Genomic DNA, 23137 nt, shown 5'->3' on the forward strand with positions numbered 1-23137 from the left:
TAAGTATATCATTAAACTAAAAAATTGTATAAATTTACTCGTAATATGCAAAATAGTAATATAAAATTATATCTATCATCAAGCAATAATCAAAAACACAACTTAAGGCTACGATAGAATTTACAATAACTACAAAATCCACAAAGTCTTCTCACCGTCTTAATCAGTCGAACAATTTCCACATAACAATTGACAAAATGAATAACACTTCAAATCTTACCAAAATTTTTAACTCTCCAAGATGTGAGCAAAATTTCTGCTGAAAGGGTCACCAAAATTTGTAACTCTTCATGATATGAGCAAGCATCTGAGCTCCATTGAAGATTCATGCTGCAATCACAAGCTCGTCACATCCAATCAGTTTAACAGCAGCTGAGACTATACTACAGTCTAAACATATTAGGCTCCAACTTCAGCTCCATCAGTGAGCTTGAGAGTCATTTTTATGTTCATTGCAGCTAACTCTGCAGCCAAATATCTGAATACATAGGGCATGGCAACAGTCTCCATGCCTTTACTCGTTTGGCAAGCATGACAAGTAACCTTCTTCGCGGCTCTTCCGGGAGGTAGCCCACCGATCTGGCGCACCGGCCTCTTTTGAGGCTGGATGAATGTTGTTGTAAGCATGCTTCCACACAGAGAACATACGTCAGCAATGTGATAATCAGAACATGTGTGCAACCTATCATGCAGAAGATATGCAGCTCCGTGCGCAAGCAGAGAGTCACGTTCCATTTCACCGAATCGGATTCCTCCACCACGCTTCCGTCCTTTTATCGGCTGCCGGGTGACCTGATCAATTGTGCCAGTAGATCGAACCTGTAATAAGGAAAAAGCACATGGTATCAAACAACGTTTGTTACTATTTTTTAGTTTATAGGGCAGTAGGAACTTAACCCTTTATTGAAACTCGGAAGGAGTGGGGAAACGTGAACAAAAATACCGAGCAATCAATCTACTTGTCAACAAGATTCAATATTAAAACTGTTATTTATTCAAAATGTCTCTGAAATAGTTGTCAGCAGAAAGCAACTCAAAAGAACAAAGTTATGTTCTACTGTTACAGTCCCGCCAGCATAGAAATCTTTTGAGTTTAAATTTGATATACATTATGCAGTTTATAAAAACCACACTCTTAAGATAGAAAACATGACATTTTCGACGTGCTATCACAGAAACTATGGAGAAGTATCCTTTTGTTGATGACTTTATAGGAAGTGAGAGCAGTGAATTTGTTCACCTGAAATTTGTCTGAAACCATGTGACGCAGCCGCTGATAATAAACAGGCCCAATAAATATTTCACATGTTAGTTCTGTTCCATAAACACCGCTGTATAAAACCTCCAGACCGTGATAATTAAATCCCTTTTCTTTTAGCATAAGACCAAGATCATCCACAAGTGAACCTGATTTTGAATCAGATCCCTCATCGTCTTTCTTCACTGAGCTTCGAAATGGAGTTGCATCTACAAATTCTCCACGTAAGGAACCTCCCTGCAAGAAGAAATTATCATTAAACATGCATGCCTTCAGAAGTGAGACTGATACAGCACAAATAAGATACAGAACCTAAGAAATTGATATAATTATAACATCATAAAAATACAAATATTAATTAGAATAAACATATCAAGTTTTCTAAGTCATTATTAATCATTGTACATACAATAAATACTGTAATTTATCTAAACATAGTACAATCCCACTTGTATTGATACACAATTTTAATAAATAATTTAAACTTGAAAGATGATTCGTGAACACTACAAATACAAGCTATCATTTTTGTATTACAAGTATGGAGCTTCAAGTTACTAACATAATTGGTAAAAAGTGCAGACAAACCTAAACAATGATCCTCGGAAAAATAATTAAGGGAACCAGATATCCTGTCTTCCACCTAACGTAGTGATGAATTTTGGACAGTGAACCAGTCAACAAGGAAATTGCTCTAGCCAGATAGCAGGGTGGCTACTATTTTTTAAATTTTATAATACAAACTAATAAGTACCTATATTCCTATATAATAATTGCTCAAGGTTCTTTCACCTAAACCAAGAAAAACATTTAATTCTTCTATTTTCAATGCAATGTTATACCCCTTACAGTTTTCACTCCAAACAATTTCCAATGCATAATAAAAAAAGAAATAAGGGTATGATTAGAAAAACAAAAGTTGATTTATCTACAAATTGTAAATTTGTCATAAAAATCAACAAATTATCCTCCACAAAAGACTATTACATACGAACAAATGCACTACATGTATAAATACGTCAAAAGCAAAACGCCCTAAATTAAAGAAATTTATAATAAATAACACAAGAACACGGTAAGAAAGTTGAAAAAGAAAGATGATATTGAAATTAATAAAAAAAAAAGGACAAGAAATTAGACAGTAATTAGGAAAATGTGAACAGGGAAGTCTAAAGGAAGAAGAAAGAACAAAAGCAGATGAAAAAGGAGTCTTATAAACTGTGAAGTAACCGAGGTCAGAACAGAAGTAACTACAGTATTCCAGGGGTAAAAATTTGTTAATGAATGCCACTATTTTTACGGACTATCAATGGCCACTAGTGAAAGCTACTCCACTAATAGAATCCCATAGCAGTCCAGGGCACTCCACTACGCTAGTGCACTATTGACTACTACGACATCAACTACAAACGGAAAATTTCATAATTTATATGATAATCTTCACTCATAAGGATTTTGCATTATGATATTTTTCACACATTACTCCATTGTAGTACCTTAGCGGCAACTGATTCCAAAAGCATAGCAATTGTCATCCTGGAAGGAAATGCATGGGGATTGATGATGAGATCAGGGCGCATGCCAGTATTTCCAGAAAATGGCATATCAACATCTGGCCACAACTGAGAGCAAACACCTTTCTGTCCATGTCTACTGCTAAATTTATCCCCAATAACAGGGTTCCGAGGATGTCGAAAGCGTATGTTAACCTGCTCCAAATAGTTACAAGCACAAACTATATAAATCAGCAGATGAAAGTGAATAATCCAACAAAGAACTACAAGATTTGTAAAATAATACATTAATTGTTAGTATAAACAAGTTAGTCTGTATAGTTTACATAGTTATCACATGTAAGTCATTTTGTACAGCTGTAGGTTTTATTAAGGAGTTAGCAGCTGTCAGTCTTTGTGTCAGTAAGCAATGCATATAAATACATTTCTGTACTCATGCTTTCAGTATGATGTGATAATAACATTTTTCAGTTCATCTTCTCAAATTCTCAATTTAATTTCGTTTCTAGATTAACTGACTGATAAAATCAAGCTACAGTAAATACAAAGTAGCTTGAGTTTATGTTTCCATTGCCAGTACCATATCTCTGGTAACAACATTCAGATTACAAATGCAGAAGAAAATATCAATTTTATCAAAGATGAATAGAAATTATAACTTCAACTGCAAATCAAATATTCTGTCATCACATAAACAAATCAAATTTAGGAATACAATTGTTGTGATATGAACTATAAAAGGATAAAATTTTATTGAAGAGGAAATAAAAACAGACAAGAAAACACATAAGCATCCTTCACTTATATAACAATAGGGTGGCAGCAAATAAAAAAAGGATAATAGTCTTGCGAATAGCTGTGTTACTTGCACGTCCAAAATGGAAAAGAACTAAACAAAAACATGAAAGCAGCACAATATATTGTTCTTTTTAAACAGAAATATTAGTTCACCAAATAAAGAGAGAAAATTATAAAGAACTTTCTTGATTCACCTTCTGAATGTGCTTCGTGTTTTTGACATCCACAGCAACATAATCGACATAAACAGCTTCAGAACCCTTTCTTTTATAGGTGCGTGTGGAACTTGTAACTTCATTATAAATGCTACAATAGGGTTCATCTGGTTGTATCATCTGAAAGTCATACAATAAGTTTTTACATGACAAAATTGAAGTCAAGAGAAAAGAGATAGATGGGCAAAGGCACAATACCTGACCAACATGTGGAAGTCCATCTGAATCAATAGAGGGATAAGATGATTTCTCTACATTACTTTTTCTGAACGTTCTCGAAGATTGGTCTGACTTTTTGCTTTGTTCAGTTAAGTCAATAGTTTCCGTCTTCCAAAAACAGTCACAGAAAGAAAATTTGGTATCAGAATTTGCAGCAACACAAATTAACAAAGGATGTGAATATAAGCAGACAATGAGAACACCAGAAAAGGGTAAAATGGATGTCAAAGATAAAAATATTGTTGAATAATAATCTTATTTCACTTTGCTGTCCATGTTCATCGTACAAGAGATTAAGGTTCAACGTATAATGCATATCAAATAGGGAAACTAGGATCTGTATATTTATCACTACGTTAATATATGCTCAGTTCTACATAGATTGCATGTTTTTTTTTTCGTATTCTCTCTCTGACAAATAAATACCTCATGCTAATAATAAATGTCATCCAAAAACAACAAAAAGATATTCGACTAAGAGACTGACAGTAATTACAACAAAACAGTGCTTAATAGAAAATCCCAACTTCCTATAGTACAAAGGCTAGGTTTCATTTTAGTACTTGGCTGCATCGAGTGTGAAAGAACATGTTGGAAGGGGAATAGTCTTGGGAACAGAAAACTTAGAGCAACAATGAAATTTGAAAGAAAACTGCTAAAACTTTAACATGAAACAAAGTCACAGAACCTCAATATGAAGTAACAAAGAAAATTAATTATGATGCATTATGTCAAGAAAGCATAAATGGATGCGGCAGTATCTAACCTGATATATTTGTCCATGAAACATTCCACGTTCCACTGAAGACTTATTTAGAATCATGGCATCCTCCATATCATATCTGTAATTAGTTAACAGAAAATAATTGTTAATAGTGCTGGATGATAAAAGCTACAGTTATGTTGCATTAAAGCTCGTACCCTGTATAAGCCAGAACTGCCACTATAGCATTTGTGCCTGTCGGAAATTCATCAATGTTGTACTTACTATATGTACTTGTGCGTACAATGGGAGTCTGAGGAGTCTGGAAATACCCAAAATGTTTAAGTTATAACAATCTAAGGAGAATCAAATACAAATAATAACAGTATACCCCATGAAGTGGATAATTTGGTGACAGATTGTTATGATTAGACAAAAATAATTATATCACACATATACAAGTGATACAATTATATATCACATACTACAGACCAATTAGTTTGGTTCCCTTGTCACATACAACAATTTATTTCCAACATAGTGTATCTGCAATTTTCAACATGCTGATTTGAACAAACCTGAAGATGATACAATTTCTGATCTGCACGATGTTGAATTGTTTGTGAAGAGAATGCCATTGTTTGCTTTGCCATCTACATCATAACCCAGAGTAAAAAATTTTGTATCTTCGGTAGATTTGGATACCAAGACAAAAGATTATAGAACCTGGCATTGATACATATTTCGGGGACTCTGATTATGATCTGACCACGGGGTGAGATTTGCAACTACACTAAGCATTTCTGTTGGTGGATTTCTTCATGAGTTGCAGGAAATGAACTTTTTCTTCCACCATCTCCTCCATCAAGACATCTAATTTCCATAAAAACCTGTAAAAACAGACAAAAACAGTTAAAAATTGGCAAATCCTAAGTTGAAAGCACTCATCAGTGATGATTTTTTACAATAGCAATAATCATATAATACACGAGAAAAACTTGCAATTACCTGCTCAAATGGCCCAATGAATTCAATGTTTTCACTTCCATTGGGAGGAATTGATATATTTTTACTGGTCGAACAAATCTTGCAGGGGTGAAAAGGTATAGACCAGGATAGGCTCCACCCATGCTCAAAGGAACATATCCCACTTCCATGTCAACAGGAATCTGTGCCAAATAGTTTTAAGTCAATAACAATTAATATTTAACTAAGGAAGCACGGCATTTTGACCAAAAACGAACCACTGAAGCAGATGAACTTTTAATGCTCGTATGTAAGCCACAACTTTCTCCACTTCACTGGATGCTATACAACCAACGACACAACCATCTAAGAGAACAGTAAGAGCTTCAGGTGGACCAGGAAGAGGTGTGTTTGGCACTGATGGTGTCATCCCAACCTCCTTTAAAATATCTTCGATGGACTTTTTTATTTTAAAATAATCTTTAATTTTTCCTGAGAATCAAAGAATGATGTTATCCCTGAAATACAGAAGCGGAAAAAAGAATTAACTACAATGATTGGATTCTGGATTAATGAACAATTAATCTAATGCAAAAATGTCATTAATCAAGCTTCTGAATAATTTTTAATATTTTATCATACACAAATTAATAGCAGTGTTCTTGTTTGATAGTTAGACACAGTAAACATTTATGCCGTGATATATTAGCTGGAGGAGTTTAACTACACCACTCTTCCGGCCAGCTAAGTGTTTCAAGTTAAACCAAAAGTTCCAACCAAGTAACTCAAACTGCTGACTCCTTGGCCATAATTTTTAATTTGGACTCACCCTCGCGGGTATCATGAGCAACACAATACTATATTTGAGAAATGTAATTACTGATTGTCGTCCTTGCTGTCGCTGCTTCTCCGTCTATTCTTTTTTAGTGCAACCACTGCAGTATCCCACAATGTCCATGTTATTTTCGAATGCAATTAAAAAATTTTCAACCCATGTTAAAGAAATCAGCATCCTCAAAAACAAATTCATATACCCTCATAGTTCATACTAAGTGCATTGATTTTTAAAAGAATTTATTATAAGTAAATAAGAGTTTTTAATGAGTTTTGTTTGAAAGCAGAATGTTAAAAACCTGATTGATACAGCGATTTGAAAACTTTCAATAAAAACTGATTTTGCAAGTGAAATAACAGAATGGTGCCAATGTCCATTCCATACATATATATTTAATGTAGAAGTCTCTTAATTGCAATCCATAATAGGCTTAAATATATTTAATATCATGAGTTTTGCTTGGAAACAAATGTTAAAAAACTGATTGATACACAGCATCATTTAATATCATTTAACGAAATGAGCTTTTAATATCATGAGTTTTGTTTGAAAAAATAATTTTAAAAAACTAAATGATACACAGCGTCATTTGAAAACTTGCAATAAAAACTCATTTTCGAAGTACAATAACAAAATGGGTGCCAATGTCCATTCCATACATATATATTTAATGTAGAAGTCTTTGAATTCTAATTCATTATAGGCTTAAATATATTTTAACTAGCCTGTTTTATAGCTGCATAGCTGGCTTGTTTTTTGTTCACGGCTTTCGTTGGGTCCCCCCCATGAGTTTTTTGTATCTATTCTTTCGTTTTTAATGATATTTTCATGTAATGACAAATGATAGATATCCTTGAAGTGTCAGTCTAACTGAAATGTCAAGGATCACCATGTCAAGGATCACAGTGATATCTAATGGGTTTTATAATATATATATATATATATATATATATATATATGTGTGTGTGTGTGTGTGTGTGTGTGTGTGTGTGTGTGTTTTATCCTTAATATTATGGGTTTAATGAAGAGTCAAGTGACTATTCCAAGTGGTGGAGTGGAATTGTGATATAATGTCAGCAAGTAAAGTTCTTTAGGATTATAAAATATGTTATTTATCTATCTAAAAAGTTAGGGATCAAAATTAGTAATTCCAAATTTCTAAATGATGAAAAACAAAAAAAAAATATTTTACATGTATTACTAAAAAGTTTGTGCATTTTATAACAAATAAAACAATAATTTTCAATTTTAGAAGACTAAAAAGAACGAATAAAATTTACAACAACCAAAATCAAAACACGTAAATTACCTCGATTAAAAACATATTAAGCCTTCATTATATTAATAATAACCAACCCGGTAAACTTTGGTATATAGTTTTCTAATATTTTTCTAAAAAAATTAGATACCTAGGTGTACAGAAAAAATAACAATTAACATATTTAGCCAATATATATTTGATGTTAACATTATTATATAGGTTCAATAAAGATGGTAATTGACATGACACTACCATGCATAGGGACACAAGCCCTATGATCAAAATCACAAAGTTGTTATTCACACCTCTATTGAGATCATCTGCGACAGAATTCACATGAAAAATGGAGAGTGTATGAGATTAAAATAGAATGAAATCATGCATCTATGTTAAAAATCAGCTCTGCGAAAGCATGAGGGTATGTATACATGGAATATCAGCACATGATCGGAAAGTTACAATTACAAGCTGTTTTATATTTTTCCCTAAAATAAATTGAAAGCTAACATGCATGTCTCTAAGAATCTAGTTTAGTTTAGGAAACCTGTTTCACTTTGTTTGAAGAGGCAATTACAGATTGAAAAACGGCAATTCACAATCTCATTAAATTACTTATGAAAAACAATCTCACCCGTGTAAGAGGTAGATCAAGGCAGTCACATATGTGGAAGTCACTAAGAAGTACACTTCCTAATTAGTTGCAAAATGTCTACTATTTAGGAGAAAAGAAAACAGAGGAAGATAAGTGAACCAGAAAAAAGTAGGAAAATTAACTTACTACAAGTGCGAGTCAAATGATTCAACAATCCACAAGGCTCTCCATCAGGCGTGTGCACAGGGCAAAGAAAGCCCCAAGATCTATTTATATAATTATATAAAAATTTACATAAAAACATATATATGCACGTATATCATAATAAAATCACAATATATTTACTATGTAAAAAGTACTAACTCAGGTAATAGCTTCCGGACAGTTGTTGTACGGAGTCCAGCAAATGAGGCCCCTCTATGAACGGAACGAAAATGTGATATAAAACGTAAAAAGTTTAGCCTTTCAGCCTGAACTGTATATCCTGCCCTCTGATTAAGAAGAAAATAAGCTATGAATAACTTGTTGGGGAACAAGCAAACAAAACAAGATATTTAAAGCAATTAAGAAATTAGTCTTGCTATTCATTAATATAGTTTACTCAGTCTTAATTATTTTGGCTATATTGCAAGAAATTCCTATTAACTATAGCCATTTTCACAAAGCTTCTGGTTCAACTAAAAAAGAATGATTTTATTATTTTCATTCATAGTAATTACATTCTTCTTACTCCTATTTGTAACAATCTAATCTTCTAGAAAGGGAAACAAGGAAACAAAATAATCTAGAAGATCATACACATGTTTTTCTCTAATTAGGAAGATTTAGTCATAGGAGACGAAGCAGAGCTTTTAGTGAATCAAAGGAGACGAGCGAAGAATATTAGCTTCATGACTCAGCTAAATCAGAAAACCCTAATTTGGTGAGTCCTAAAAATGACTTCATTTTACAATAAAAAAATCTTCACAAACTTGCCAAATCGGAAGCAAGCTCGTGATTTCAGTCGTTTGTATATTAAAGCAACCACCCTAAGCTTGTTTAGTAGATTTAGTCCTATTGTGTGAATTTTTGGATTGAAACAGAGTAAGACAAACCATACAATGTTTTATTGTCATATTTCTTCTAACAAGTGTTTATCTTTTGACCTATGTTAATGATATTGTTATTATAGATATCACTAGAATTGCTCAACTAAAGAGCATTTATTCAGCCACTTTCAAACCAAATATCTAGCCTATCTAAAGTACTTTCATAGTATTGAAGTAGTGCAATCATAAGGCACATCATTTCACAATGAAAATACGTTCTTGATATTTTGAAGGAGATAGGTCTGACAAATTATAAGCCCATTGATAGTCCTATGAACTCAAATTAAAAGTTAATGAGACCAAGGTGAATTTTCTCATACTCGGAGATATATAAAGTTGGTTGAAAAACTCACTTATCTTAATATAACAAGACCTAGTCTTTGTTATCAAGTGGGAGTTGTAAGTCAATTTACACAGCCCCCACATTTATCACTAGAATGTTGTGATTAAAATTCTCAAATTTGTAAATGGGAACCTAGGACGGGGATTATTGTAAACAAGGGAGTACTCAAGTCATAAGGTATTGTGGTGCATATTAGACTGGTTGTCCCATTGACATGAGATCTACCACAAAATATTGTGTATTCCATGGAGGGAACATTGTATCTTGGAAAAGTAAAAAAAGTGTTCTCGATCTAGTGCAAAACCTAAATAACAATCTGTAGCCCCAGCTACATGCAAACTTTTAAACAACTCCTTCAAGAGTTGAAATTTTATGAAAATGAGGAGATGAAGTTGTATTGTGACAACAAAGCAACTCTTCATATTGTCTCCAATCGATTGTTTCTTGAGAAAACAAAACATATAGATTGACTTTGTTAGAGAGAAGCTATTGTCCAAGGATTTTATTACCGAGTTTTTCAGCTCTAATGAACAAATTGCAAACATTCAAACTAAATCCCTAAGAGGACCTAGGATTCAATTTATATGTTCCTAGCTTGGTGCATATGATCTACAATCTCTATGTTGAGGGGAAGTGTTGAAATGTAATGTTACTTTTATTATTCTTGTTGAAATGTCAATAATTCATAGGACACCATTAACAACATGATGATAGTGCACGTGTCATACAGAAGGTGCATGGGAAGAACATCAAAAGAAGAAAGGAAAAAGCACCCAAAAAGAAAGCACCAATTCTATTTTAGCCTTATCAGATGGGCTGGTTCAGATCATGCTGAAGTTATACTTTAATCTGGACCAATCAATTTCAATTGCTTTGGATTTTCCTTTGCGTGTCTAGCCTGAACTAATTCGGTTTAGTTTGTATAAGGAGATCAAGTTTATTATTAAATAATAGGAAATTGAAAAACTGAAAGAAAACAAAAATAAGTATGTAACAATTGACAGGTTGCAAATGCAAAATTATAAACAGTCGCATAATTTAACTAATTGGAAAGTCACAATACCTGTTGCAGATCTAGACCCGTTTGTGTAATTAATCTTCCAGTTTTCAACATGTTTTCAACTGCTGAACTGACTTGCTTTGACGAATTTTTATCCATAATTTTCTTAATTTGAACAACTGCAATACCAAAGAAGCAAACAATAAAATGACAAAAGTTACATATAATTAATTCAACTTAAGCCATACTAATTTGAAAACTATACATAAAGTCTCAAGATCATTCCAGACACAGTAAACTACTACACCAATTAAGCACACTAACCAAAAGCTGAAGCAAACAGAACAATATAGAAATCCAAGAAACAGCAAGCCCAAATAACCAACAAATGTATACATACTGTCGCTGATATTAAAATTCTTGCTCTTTTTATCGATCTCATCCATAAGAAGCCTTCTTCCTTTTTGCAGCCAATCTTCCAATTTTTCCTGAGATAAAAAGTACGAAAATACAAGAATCAACATTAAGAGATGGAAAGAACCGTGAACCAGAGCATAGGATAAAGTAATAGAACTAAAAGCCGAAATGATAATGAACTAGCAAGATATATTGGAACAAGAGTGTCAACAACAGAATACAATGCCCCTTCTACATCAGTTGTAGGATCAAGGTTAAGAGAATCAGTGAAGGTTTATGTAATTGGGGTTTTATATGGAACTTGACCGATTCAAAAAGGCACAAATGAACAGGTGTTTCAGAAATTGAACCCTATTCCATTCTGAGTTTGAAATCAAAGTCAATATCCAAAAGCCAAATGGGACCAAATATAAACTTTAAGTGTGCCATTAAGCCATTAAAATGAAAAACATTTATACCTTGATATAAAGTGTAATCAGGTGGCCAGGGAGTAAAACCTCCTGATTTTGCAAGGAATCAGGATTGTCTAGAACCGATGTCTGGTCTACAAGCGAGAAAAGTTTCTGCAACATGAAGCTAAAGCGGGAAAAAAAGGAGCCCAACAAAACACAAAAATGTGAGAAAACAATACATAAATCATTTACCAAAAGTATTTCTTGTCCATAAGAAAGAACATAATCTGAGTAATTAAAAATCATCACATAAATTAGAAGAGCAAGTGGCTAACATGAGAAGATTGAATTTGTCAAAATTCTCATCCAGATGAACTAATATGCAGTCCTTCAAAACAGCTTCAGCCACCTAGAAAACAAAGAACTTCATAAAATCACTGGAAAATGTCTTAATTTTTATTTTTTTATACACAAAATATTTCTGTCAAGAAGAATAGGATGTGGGGCTCAAACATAAAGTGAAAATTTGGTGTCTGGATTATCTCTCTCTACCTTTATACAATGTGTTAGAATCCTTAAAGGGGCAAGTTTCCTTCCTCTAAGTCTGTATGACTCTTAGTGTTGCCTACAACTAATTTGAACACCTACGTATAAACTTTGAAAACTTCATAAGATGGAATGATTTTTTGAATAACCCCTTGTTGTTGGCCTAGGAATTCAAACAATTTTAATTTCAACATCCAAAATCCTCAAACTCCAGTTTACAACTTCAATACACTACCAATGAACTGACACTTGCAAGGAGGAACTAATATTAGTCGTAAGAGGCTCTGATATGGAAACCCATTGTTAGATAGTTAGTTACTTAGGTTGGTGGAAGAAATAAAGCATGTAACCTATAAATAAGAGAGTTGAAGAAGAGGTCACTTTTTCATTTATGAAATTGTTAAGACTGAATAATTGTTAGCTTATACTGTTACAGTTGTCAACTATTACTAACAATAGCTTTTGTTATAAGCAGTAGCCTATATATAATCTTGTGACCATATTTTAAAGTGTGTGAAAATATAAAAACAGTTCAACTTGTTTCTCTGATTATTTTTCGTCATCTAGTGCTACTTTTTCGATGCTTCATCTTTTCCGAATGTAAGGTTGCTTCATCTTATTGTTCTTGCAAATCTCTCTTCACAGGTATCATGAGTTATTATTTGGTACTTATGTCACACAAATCTTCTTTGAAGCACCTTCACCTTTGCGAAGTCTTCATTTGTTTATACGGCTTTTGCTTTGCTTTGCATTCTTTCCCAACCTCCATTGCTTAAAAGCATGATAAATCAATTTATCTTCAATAGCTACAATATGTTAAATAAGTGATAAAAATGCATATGCTTCAGCGATTCCTTGTGAATCTCGTGGTTCTGCTTTGCTATCTCACTAAAATTGATTGCAAGTTTGACTAAGTTAATCAAGAGTATGAGGCGTTCAATGTTTAGGATAAAACGTTACTTGTTGGCCTTTAATCAACCCTCCCTGAGTCAGTTCTATCTCTCATCTTTAGGTTAGCCAACTCCTATGAGGTTCGGTAGACAATTCATGAATATTTTTCATATTCAAACCCAAATGTTGAACACATCAATTGCATACCATGATGCACACAATTTGACTTGGTTCTAAATGAATGGGAGATTATCTTCTCAAGATTAAGAGTTATGTTGATGAACCCACCAGTGTTGGAGTTATCCTCCAACAAAAAAAAAATGAGGATGAAATTCTTAAAGGACTTCCCTCTAATTATTCACCAGCTGTTTTGGTTAGATAAAGCATAAAGAGTACATCATCCATCACAAATTCAAGCCCTATTTTACAATCATTAAACACTTTTTTGATTGATAAGTTGAGGAGGTGCAAGGTTAGCCAACCTTGTCATGCATCCTTGGGTCCATCCACTCCTATGAGGATTGGTAGAACATTCATGAATATTTTTGTCCATAAAACAAATCTCGTGCACCTCATTTACATAATAAGATGCACACACTTCGACTTCATTCCAAATCAATGGGAGATTATATTCTCAAGATTAAGAGTGATGTTAATGAACCCACCAATTTTGGAGTTCCTATTCGTCAAAAAGTGTTTGTAATACAATTCTTGAAGGACATCTATCTAACTATGTGCTTGTAAATTTGGCTATTGAAAGTAAAAAGCATACCCCACCAATTGCTAAAATTGAAGCTCTTTTTCAATTTTAAAAAGCATACCCACCAATTCCTATTCTTGAAGGACATCTCTCTAGATTTTCAATTTCTTAAAGCCTCTTTGGTTGCTTGCTTTCCTTTATTAAGACCTTAACATTCTTATTAAGCTAGAAAATGACATTTCATTTAGGTCCAAGCAAACTTATCACCAAGAGAGAAGTCGTGTGTTTTGTGCATCAATGCTTCCAAGTTCTACACAAGTTATACTTTGAGCATTCGATGGATATATTCATATGCTTTCTATTGATTATAAGGGCTAGGAAACATTGTCATGAAATATTTTGGCACTGTTGATATCACAAAGAAGGATATCAAAGGTGTCATACTCAACATATTGAATTGCCCGGTTGATAAGATACCATTATTTATACCACACAGAACTCTAATCCATTTTTTTTTGTGGTTTCAATCAACATATTTTAGGAAGTTTTAGATTTTATTCCTATTGGTTTTAACTATGTATATTGGGTGTATCTTGGTTGTATTACTAGCATATCAATCTTGCAATCTTAGGGATTTGTTTCCTGGAATAGGTTGTGCTTATTCTCACAAGGTTGTGATTGAATGCATACTACAGTATCTTAAAGGTACCTTGTTCCTTGAACTACATCTTCCACCGACATCTCATGTCCAACCTATGTCATTTAAAGTCTTTTGTCATGCTGATTGGTCATCTAATGTTGATGAGAAACCATATGTTTTAGATACATCCATCTTCTCGGTCCCATAAAATCTTGATGGTCCCACAAGCAGTGAGTTAGTGCTCATTCTAGCACTAAGGCTAAGTATAGAAGTCCGGCACAAACTTCTACTAAATTAACATGGATTTCTACTTAGCTCACTGGACTCCAAGTTTCATTAAATTGTTGTGTCTATTGCTCAGAATCCGATGTTTCATAACCACACTAAACACATGGTGATTGATGTTTTCCTTGTGCAGGAAAAGATTAAGGCAGCAGAGCTCTTCATTTATCACATACCCGCTCTCAATAAAAGGGCAGGTGTGCTTACCAATCCTCTATCTTCAGCTTGTTTTGCTTTTCTTAGAGACAAACTCAATGTGTAAAGTTTTTGTTATGAAAAATCTTCTCCTTGGGTTTGATGGGGGTGTTAGAGTGAATAATTGTTCAAGTGAACAAATGTTAACCTTTACTGTTACGGCTGCAAGATTTTACAGCTATCAGCTATTACTAACAATAGCTTTTCTTGTAAGCCGTTACCACTAAATAATCTTGTAACCTTTTTTTAATGTGTGTGAATTAATAGTTTAGTTTGCTTCTCTCCTTTTTCTTCAACAAAAAATAATTTGGGACTTTTTGGGCATTGGAAGATTCAACCCCTAGAAATTTCATATATAGGACACTGTATTTCAGGGAGGAATTCTTATTTCTTTTTAAATGGATATCATGTTTATGTCAGGCTTGTTCATGTCAAATTAGACTAAAGTGCAGCACATACTAATCTCTCCAAGGATGAAAGTGTAATAATTCAAAGTAGAGAAGTCGATTAAATTTAAGCATTTTTCATGAGGGAAGTGTAATTCAACATTAATAAATAATGAAAACATAAAGACTCTTCATGTCAAATTAGACTAAGTGTAGCACACGTTAATCTGCACAAGGAAGGAAATTTAGTATTTCAAAATAAAGGGCAGTTAAATTTAAACATTCTTCACGAGGGAAGTATAACCTACCATTATTAATATATAATAATGAAATCAAAGACTTACAATAGGATAACTGGCTTGCTTAAGTTCAGGCATAATAGGTTGGAAGTGCTCTCCTGATTTAAAATGAATAATTAGTGCAAAAAATATAGGAAAAGGGACTTTGAACAGTGTCAAGTTAACTACCAATATACTCTAGACATTGATCTTGGGTGAATAGAGACAAATCTCGAAGTTCGTCTAAGATTATTTTTGCCCTTTCACCAACAAGCTGGGTCCCAACAGCACCCTTTCCCTTTGCATACTTTTCATTATAACAACTTGTCAATTTTACATAAATTTCGCGATCAGATGTCCTAATGAGGGCCTGTTACAGACGACCATTAGCACCATAAATATATCCTCCAAATACAAAAACCAAATAATGGAGAAATAAGATGAATACAGGAAGCTAGAGTAAGACAGAATTTTATTGTAAATTAATAGTCAGCAATCATTACCTTCAAAACAATGCCAACAGGAAGTAAGTACTCCCTTCCTCTTAACCTGAAAAATGATTACCACGATGAATATGTTTACTTACATCTCAAATCATGGGAATTCTTCTAGGAATACAAATTATAGTTTGGACTAGGTGTTCTAATCAACAAAAAGGCTGTTTACCAGAAACCAAGTCTTGCACTCCCATTACGAAGGTAATACAATCGTATTGATAATGAAGACTGATCAGCTCTTACACACCTAGCCATTAAAACATAAAACCTCAAAAGAAATCATACTAAAACATTAAACAATGGGTTAAACACTAAAGAAATCAACATATTTCACTTTTGGCAAAAGTAAAATGGCATAATTGCTGAAAAAGATGATAAAAAAGATAGAGTCCATGAATGGAGAAAATTTAAATAGTAATGAATGCATTGGACATCTAATTACATGCATACCAAATAAAACGCATTAGATATTAATATAATATAATTGTAGAAGGCAATTTTTTCTGAAGAAAACACTATTAGAATATCTGGCTGGACATAGTCCCATTTAGGACTAGTTAACCAAAACTAACATTGGTCAATCAGTTATACACTATCTTTGAAAGCGGCTAACCACTCTTAGCATAATCATAAGAAATTATAAATATGTCAATCATCTTGTCCTAAATTGAATTTGTCCACTTTTTATAAAAAAAAAAAAGTAACCCATTGGATGCAAAAATAGAGAACAAGGAAAAGAGAGCAAATAAAATATGATAGAATTAATTAAAGATTATCATCTTTTAACTTCGAAGTTTAAAACAAATTTAGTTAACGCATTGCTACATTTTTCCAGTGACGCTAACACTGCTTTGGGTTGGGTTACATATTAATTGTTTACAAAACCCATAGAAAACTATTTACTACAAAAGTTGAACAAAATTACTCTTAATAAAGCCCATACAACACTCTTCTCATGATGCACAAGCAAGAAACAAAATATTAGAGTGACATGCAAGTTTTGTCAATTACAAACCTTATTACAACTGCTTTATCAGTGTATCCTTCTCGCCTTTCACTAAATGAATTCCGCACCATACTCATTGGCTACAACATTTAAGGAACCAGAAAAGGAATTAAAAGCTATGACAAGGGATTGAGAAATCCACAATTACCCTTATGCAGAAACTAGATAAGTATACAACGATACAGGCTTACTCAATGCAAGCAAAGAACATAACACGAAAAACTGCTTACATAATTCCGTTTTGGCATAATTAACAGTCTGATAACCCTCTCAAGGCCATTCAAGATGAAGTAGCTGAAAAAAAAAAGTTTGATAAACCAATTATCAGCATGTTGAAACAAATTAAGGAATGGAAAGGAATAAGAAAATCAAATACTGGTTATAAACAGAACAACTTTTTTAAATCAAGCTTCACAATAGAAAAGCTGTGATGATTCAGTATTGATTCACTAACTGTAGTCTAAAGTAATATCTGATTCATTTGCTATTCATTAACAGCAACTTTTAAGTTAAAGTTTATGTTGTGAAGAACAAATATGTGCTTGAACAACTATTCAAATTTAATTAGCTTTTGCTCTCATAAGTCAGAAGCTTACAAAGCCTAAGGTAAAAACAGGATAGAGACCAGGCCAGACCATCAACGTAATATTATAATAAAATGAATTTGAGTCATAGAAGCTCTTCTATTATGCTACTACATGAAGAACCAACTCTCCTAAATGCAGGCACATAATCTATATTTCAAAAGGAAACATTGCACGTAAAAGAGTTTATACAACTAAGAAGTTCATCTTTATTATAATATTATGTATTAAGTTTCACAGACAGGGTTTAACCACTTACCCACCCATTTCCGATGCTTCTTCCTTGTAGGACACAAGTTTTTTAGGATCAGCACCTCTTAAGTTGCATAACTTTGACTGCAGCAGTACAGGCAAAAGAAAACACTCAACACAATTGCGGAATTAGATAATTAAAAACTAATTTTCTAGCACAACTAGTAAGGTTTGGAGCACAGTTGCACTTAAAACAACTAACCCATGCATAAAAATGCACAAGAAAATATGCAAAACAAAATTTATGTAGAAATAGAGCAGGTTTATAAACCAGAAACAACTTGTTAGCTTATAAAGGCATATGAATTATAATGTAAAATTCAATTCAAAAGAACTCAAGTTTTTCATAGGGTATGTTAGAATAAGTATTAAAATCTGGGTAGAAGGTAGTTGTATTGGGAACCACTTCATGTTGTACCTATGAGTTGTACATGGTTCTATAACTAGGATTATGGTGTAGACTTTTAATCTTTCATCTTCTCATTATATCAGATTTCTCTCATTCCAAAAATATATTTTTCTCTCTTTTTTAATCTTAAGTGGGTAAAATGCTAATATTACAAAATGTTTAGACGAAGGACTAAAAATAGCTTAAAATGTTGGAGGATAGAAAAACGGATGGCAAGTTTAAAGTTTTTGCGGCAGTGGAAAATTCATGCTACACTTTCAACTTTAGGACAAAAAGAATAGTTTCCAAGGATACAGCACTTTTGTGTCTTTATTTGGCACAGAGAATATGGCTTCTATCATTAAGCTTTTCTTGGTAGACATGTACAGGAATCAGAAAAGGTCATAGCATCAATATTCAGTTTCTTTTCATTTTGCCATGTTTAAAAGTCGATACTGTACAATAGATGTTGATTTCTTTCTTTTATTTGCTGGGATTTCATTTCAGTTAATCACAAACAAATGTAGCTAATAAATCTACGTTAAAGGGTATCCTTTAATAAAAGTGCACAGTACTGAAAAACTAAAACGTGCACGGCCACAAATATTAGCTTGACCTTGCTGCTTGGCATTGTCAATGCACAGAAATTAATAAGCTTTCTCTAAAACTAAACATTAAGCCAAAAACTTGCCTACACAAACAACCTAGCACACATGGAATAAAATATATACTTAAATTCTTCTAAGTCTTATAACAATAAATTTATGAAACTTTCACAGTGAAATTAATAAGCTTGAACTAAAATTAAATATTAAGACAAACACTTGCATACAAACAAGCGAGCACGCATAGAATAAAGTTCTAAACTTAAATTACTTTTTGTAACAACTTTATAAAAAAATCACAGGTAAATAGGTCTTTAGTGCCTTTCTTTTTGCAAGAGAATAAAAAATATTTACACACATGCCACAATAAACAGTTTCACAAATTAAAATGACAAATTCAAACTGAACATTTGAAAAGTAAATTGCCAATTATTACATGTAAATATTTCCCACTTTCATCCACCCAGAACTATTTCTGCTCTCCAACCATCAAAGATGCAGAAATAAAAAATATTAAAAAAAAAACACATTTCACAGTTCTCTTTATATACAGACAAAACAACAAATCCTACGAAAACAGATACTTCCACACATCTATATTTATTTAGAATAACAATTTCCTTAAAGAAAGAACACAATAAAAATCAAATATATAATGTAAAACTTCTCATTTCGTACTTTATGGGGAGTAAACAAACCTGCAACATTATGGGAAACTGCCCAAAATTTATAGTTTCTCTAATAACAGGCCCATCATTATATTGAAAGCAAACATCTACAGTTAGCTTTCCTGTATATGAAATTTTTGCCTGTCTACACTGCTCACAAAAAAAAACAGAAAAACTAAATCAATCACTAAATTAAAAATAACAACAATAATAAAATTCTGCATAATACGAAGTACGAAATTTTAAGATTGAAACTTGCTTCAAACGGAAGTAAAGCTTCCCGCATGGTCCTCGAAATTCGCTCCTTCTGCGGTGGATACAGCACTGGATTTTCCAACGAAAGTAAGAACCAAGTTAAGAGAACAAACAACAATCCCATCATCATCTCTATATGGATCCAAGTAAATGCAAATCCCTCAACCCGATTAAACCACTCTATAATCATTTTGAAGAAAAGTGGGAAATTCCGTTTTTCAAAAAAGAAATTGAGCTAATACTCTCATAAGGTAAAATTAAGTAATGCAATCAATCTCCATCGAAGCTCTCACATATAACTCCTTCAGAAACTGAAGTTCGCAACTTTATATTAGTTTTATAGACAAGCTTAATTCATTTTAAGCTTAAGAAAGTTTAACAACTTTGCAATAATCACCATTTCAACTTCATACAGTAACATGTACTCAAACAGTAAAAACTAAATACGCATCGAGTTTTTCATCAACAAAGAAAAAGGATATTTCTAAGCTTTGTGGACGTTAAATCGTCGAAAACTTCGACGGCTTTGATGTGGCGGACAACGGTTTCCAATCCAGCGTCTACCATATGATCAAAGGAATCTATATGATGCTTAAACAGCTCTCTCAACGGCCCGAAATCCGGTACCGAACCTGGTTTAGCCACCATCTTCGCTGCTTTCGGCACGTTATGGTCTCGCCGGACACGCCCAGTAAGGTTGCGGGGAGAAGGTTGTGATGGCGGTGGAGTGGCGGTGAATGGAGTCTGTGCGCGGTGGTTGAGGGGGGAAGGAGAAGAAGGTGCGGCGGAAGCTTGAAAAAAAGAGGTTTGAATATGTAACCTTTGGGAAATTAGGATACACAATATACCTAATATCACTTTCGCGCCGTTGTACTTGAACAGTGTTTGGGTGAGCTAAATTAATTAAAATAAAAATATCAAAATTATCTAAATTTCATAATATTACAAGTAAAATTTATATTTTAGTAAAAAGAATAAACTAAAAAATTAAAATAAGTTAACGTGACTAAATGTACCATAAAAGGAAACTACGTATTTATTATTACCTTATTACCTTCCATGTTCCATGATAATAAGAGGATTGTTATTATCACCAACATATTACCATAATTATAAATTATTTTATTATACACCAATATATTTTGAACCAAAATATTAATGCTAGTATACTGTTTGTATAAAATAATTACGAATGAAATTAATATGTGACATGTTATTAATTGTGTATAGCTTAGCGAAAATAAAACTGTTTTTTTTTTTGTCTGCATTTCGATTATATTAAAGTAATATAATTTGAAAAATAAATAACAACATAAAATTGTTTAAATATAGTTTTAAAAACATTATTGGAAAAATGAAAAGATTTAGTAATATAAATAAATTACATCAAATACTAACATTCAAGTAATTATTTTGTTTTAGTAAAATAGAGTTGCTTTTCAATTGAGAAAGTATAAAGTTATTTGATTATTTCAGATTGTATGATTATGTATATTGTAGAATAATAAAATTATTTTAATTTAGTAAAAAAAAATTATTTAATTAAAATATAAAAATAATAATAGAAAGGTACTTTTTATCAAATAATATAGATTATATTATTTTCTTTATGCCTTTATAATTTCTCAAGATAATTACGAATATATTTTATTTAAAAAAAATAGAAGACTAAAATATATATATCAAAATAAAAATATATATATTCTTTCAAGAAAAAGTGAACCATTCAGTATACTACCTTATCATTGAAAAAAAAATAAAGCATATATGATAAGAAATTCAGAGTTAATATTATCTATAGAAAATCATTTTTAAAATAATAACTATTTTTATAAGTAACTTAACATGCACTAAGTATATACTTTATAAGCAAAAATTATAAGATTTAATTACATTATTTAAAATTAAATAACTTTAAATTGAAGTTAAATTTCTTAATTTATTAATTTTGTATATTATAAATTTTGTGAGGTTTATTTTATGTTTATCCTTAATTTGACTTTAGTTGAGATCTCTTTATAAATATTGAAACATTATTTGTGAAACCTGGTTTTCTTCAATAGGTTCTAAGAGACACTATGTATTAACAGAACATGTTTTTCTCTTTTGTAAAGTTTTCACTCTAAAAATATTTCCTCTTCTCTAATAGAAAGTTCACTCAATATTCGATCATTTCCCACAATTAGAATCACCGTGGAGAGTTAAACCACTCTACTTGATTAAACTCAAAAATAGAGTAAATTCTCTTTTTTCCTGTTTTTAGGTCAACGTGTGTTCTTTTGTTTTTTTTTTTTTTTGAGTTGTTATTAGTTTCATGTGGATTTTCGTTATTCCTATGAACTCTTTGCATGTCGGTGATTTCACTCGTGTCCTTAAATCATTGAATTGATCTTTTTGTATGCGTTACGAGGGAGGTGATTGGGAGCTCTAAGGAGCTTTTGGTTAAGGATATCAGCTTTGGTACAAGTGAGGAAAGCTAAAACTTTATTTATTGCAATATGAATTTTTTTGTGAAGTTTTAGTTGTATGTTGATGCTGTGATTTGGTAGCTTAAATGGGTATGCTGATTTTTTTCTTTGTGAATGTTAGATGAAAAAAAAATTCTAATATCATATTTGGGTATAGGTATGGGTTTTGAAAATTTGGGGTTTTGTTGAATGCATCTTATTTAATATAAATTTGATTGAATTTTGAGGTTACAAGGAGGAATTTGAGATGTTTTGACTTGGTAGAGGTTGAGAATGGGTTTTTGGCATGCCTTGACATGTGTTAAGGTGAAGAAATTGTGTTATATGTATAAATTTGGCTCTTGCCAATTGATTACTATTTTTTTTTCTTTGGAGTCAGAAAATTAAGATTTTTTTGTTTCTTTAACTATTAGATGAAACTAAAATTTTAATATTTGGTCATAGATACATGAATCTTCGTTTTGAGCGATGAGATCTTTTAAGTATATACACTGCAGATATGTGTTTGTTTATGTTCTTACTCATTTTAGTAATGATGGTCTAAGACGTAAAACTCTACTGATAGATTAACTCTAATTTTAGGTCATTACATTGTTTACATAATTTCTGATTTTTTAATATTGAAATGATTATTTTTTATTTAAATGGTGAGAATTATTTTGGTTTTCCTTATAAATTATTATTATTTATCTTTAGATATTGGTCAAGTCTTTTTATTAAGTTAATTGCATGTGTCTATTTTACTTTATAGTAATAAATATTTTTTTCTAATTTATATTAAAATATTTTTTATGAAATTGATAAAAAATATATTCTTAAAAGATAGATATAAAATCTTAAGGTATAATATTAATAAGTTAGCTAAATTTGATAAAGGTGAAATTGATAGTAAATT

The 23137-nt window shown here is 32.0% G+C and overlaps 1 protein-coding gene across 1 annotated transcript; it reads right to left on the reverse strand.

Annotated features, from left to right (window-relative positions):
• Positions 1 to 46: 46 nt before the first annotated feature.
• On the reverse strand, positions 47 to 20610 carry LOC124826929 (DNA-directed RNA polymerase I subunit 2). The gene is given in 30 exon segments (XM_088098679.1): positions 47 to 819; positions 1241 to 1495; positions 2755 to 2967; positions 3765 to 3905; positions 3984 to 4112; positions 4771 to 4846; positions 4926 to 5029; positions 5286 to 5360; positions 5434 to 5516; positions 5519 to 5597; positions 5716 to 5777; positions 5780 to 5876; positions 5948 to 6168; positions 6171 to 6191; positions 8548 to 8627; positions 8725 to 8852; positions 10856 to 10971; positions 11193 to 11280; positions 11668 to 11785; positions 11937 to 12010; positions 15586 to 15638; positions 15709 to 15889; positions 16023 to 16068; positions 16186 to 16263; positions 17032 to 17102; positions 17253 to 17316; positions 17866 to 17942; positions 19550 to 19669; positions 19779 to 19861; positions 20257 to 20610. Coding segments are annotated over 30 exon segments (3519 nt in total). The 5' UTR covers positions 20423 to 20610; the 3' UTR covers positions 47 to 399.
• Positions 20611 to 23137: the final 2527 nt, after the last annotated feature.

The sequence above is a fragment of the Vigna umbellata genome, chromosome 9 (genome assembly GCF_029865625.1).
Source record: "Vigna umbellata cultivar VRB3 chromosome 9, Vumbellata_1.0, whole genome shotgun sequence".
Lineage (NCBI taxonomy): Eukaryota > Viridiplantae > Streptophyta > Magnoliopsida > Fabales > Fabaceae > Vigna > Vigna umbellata.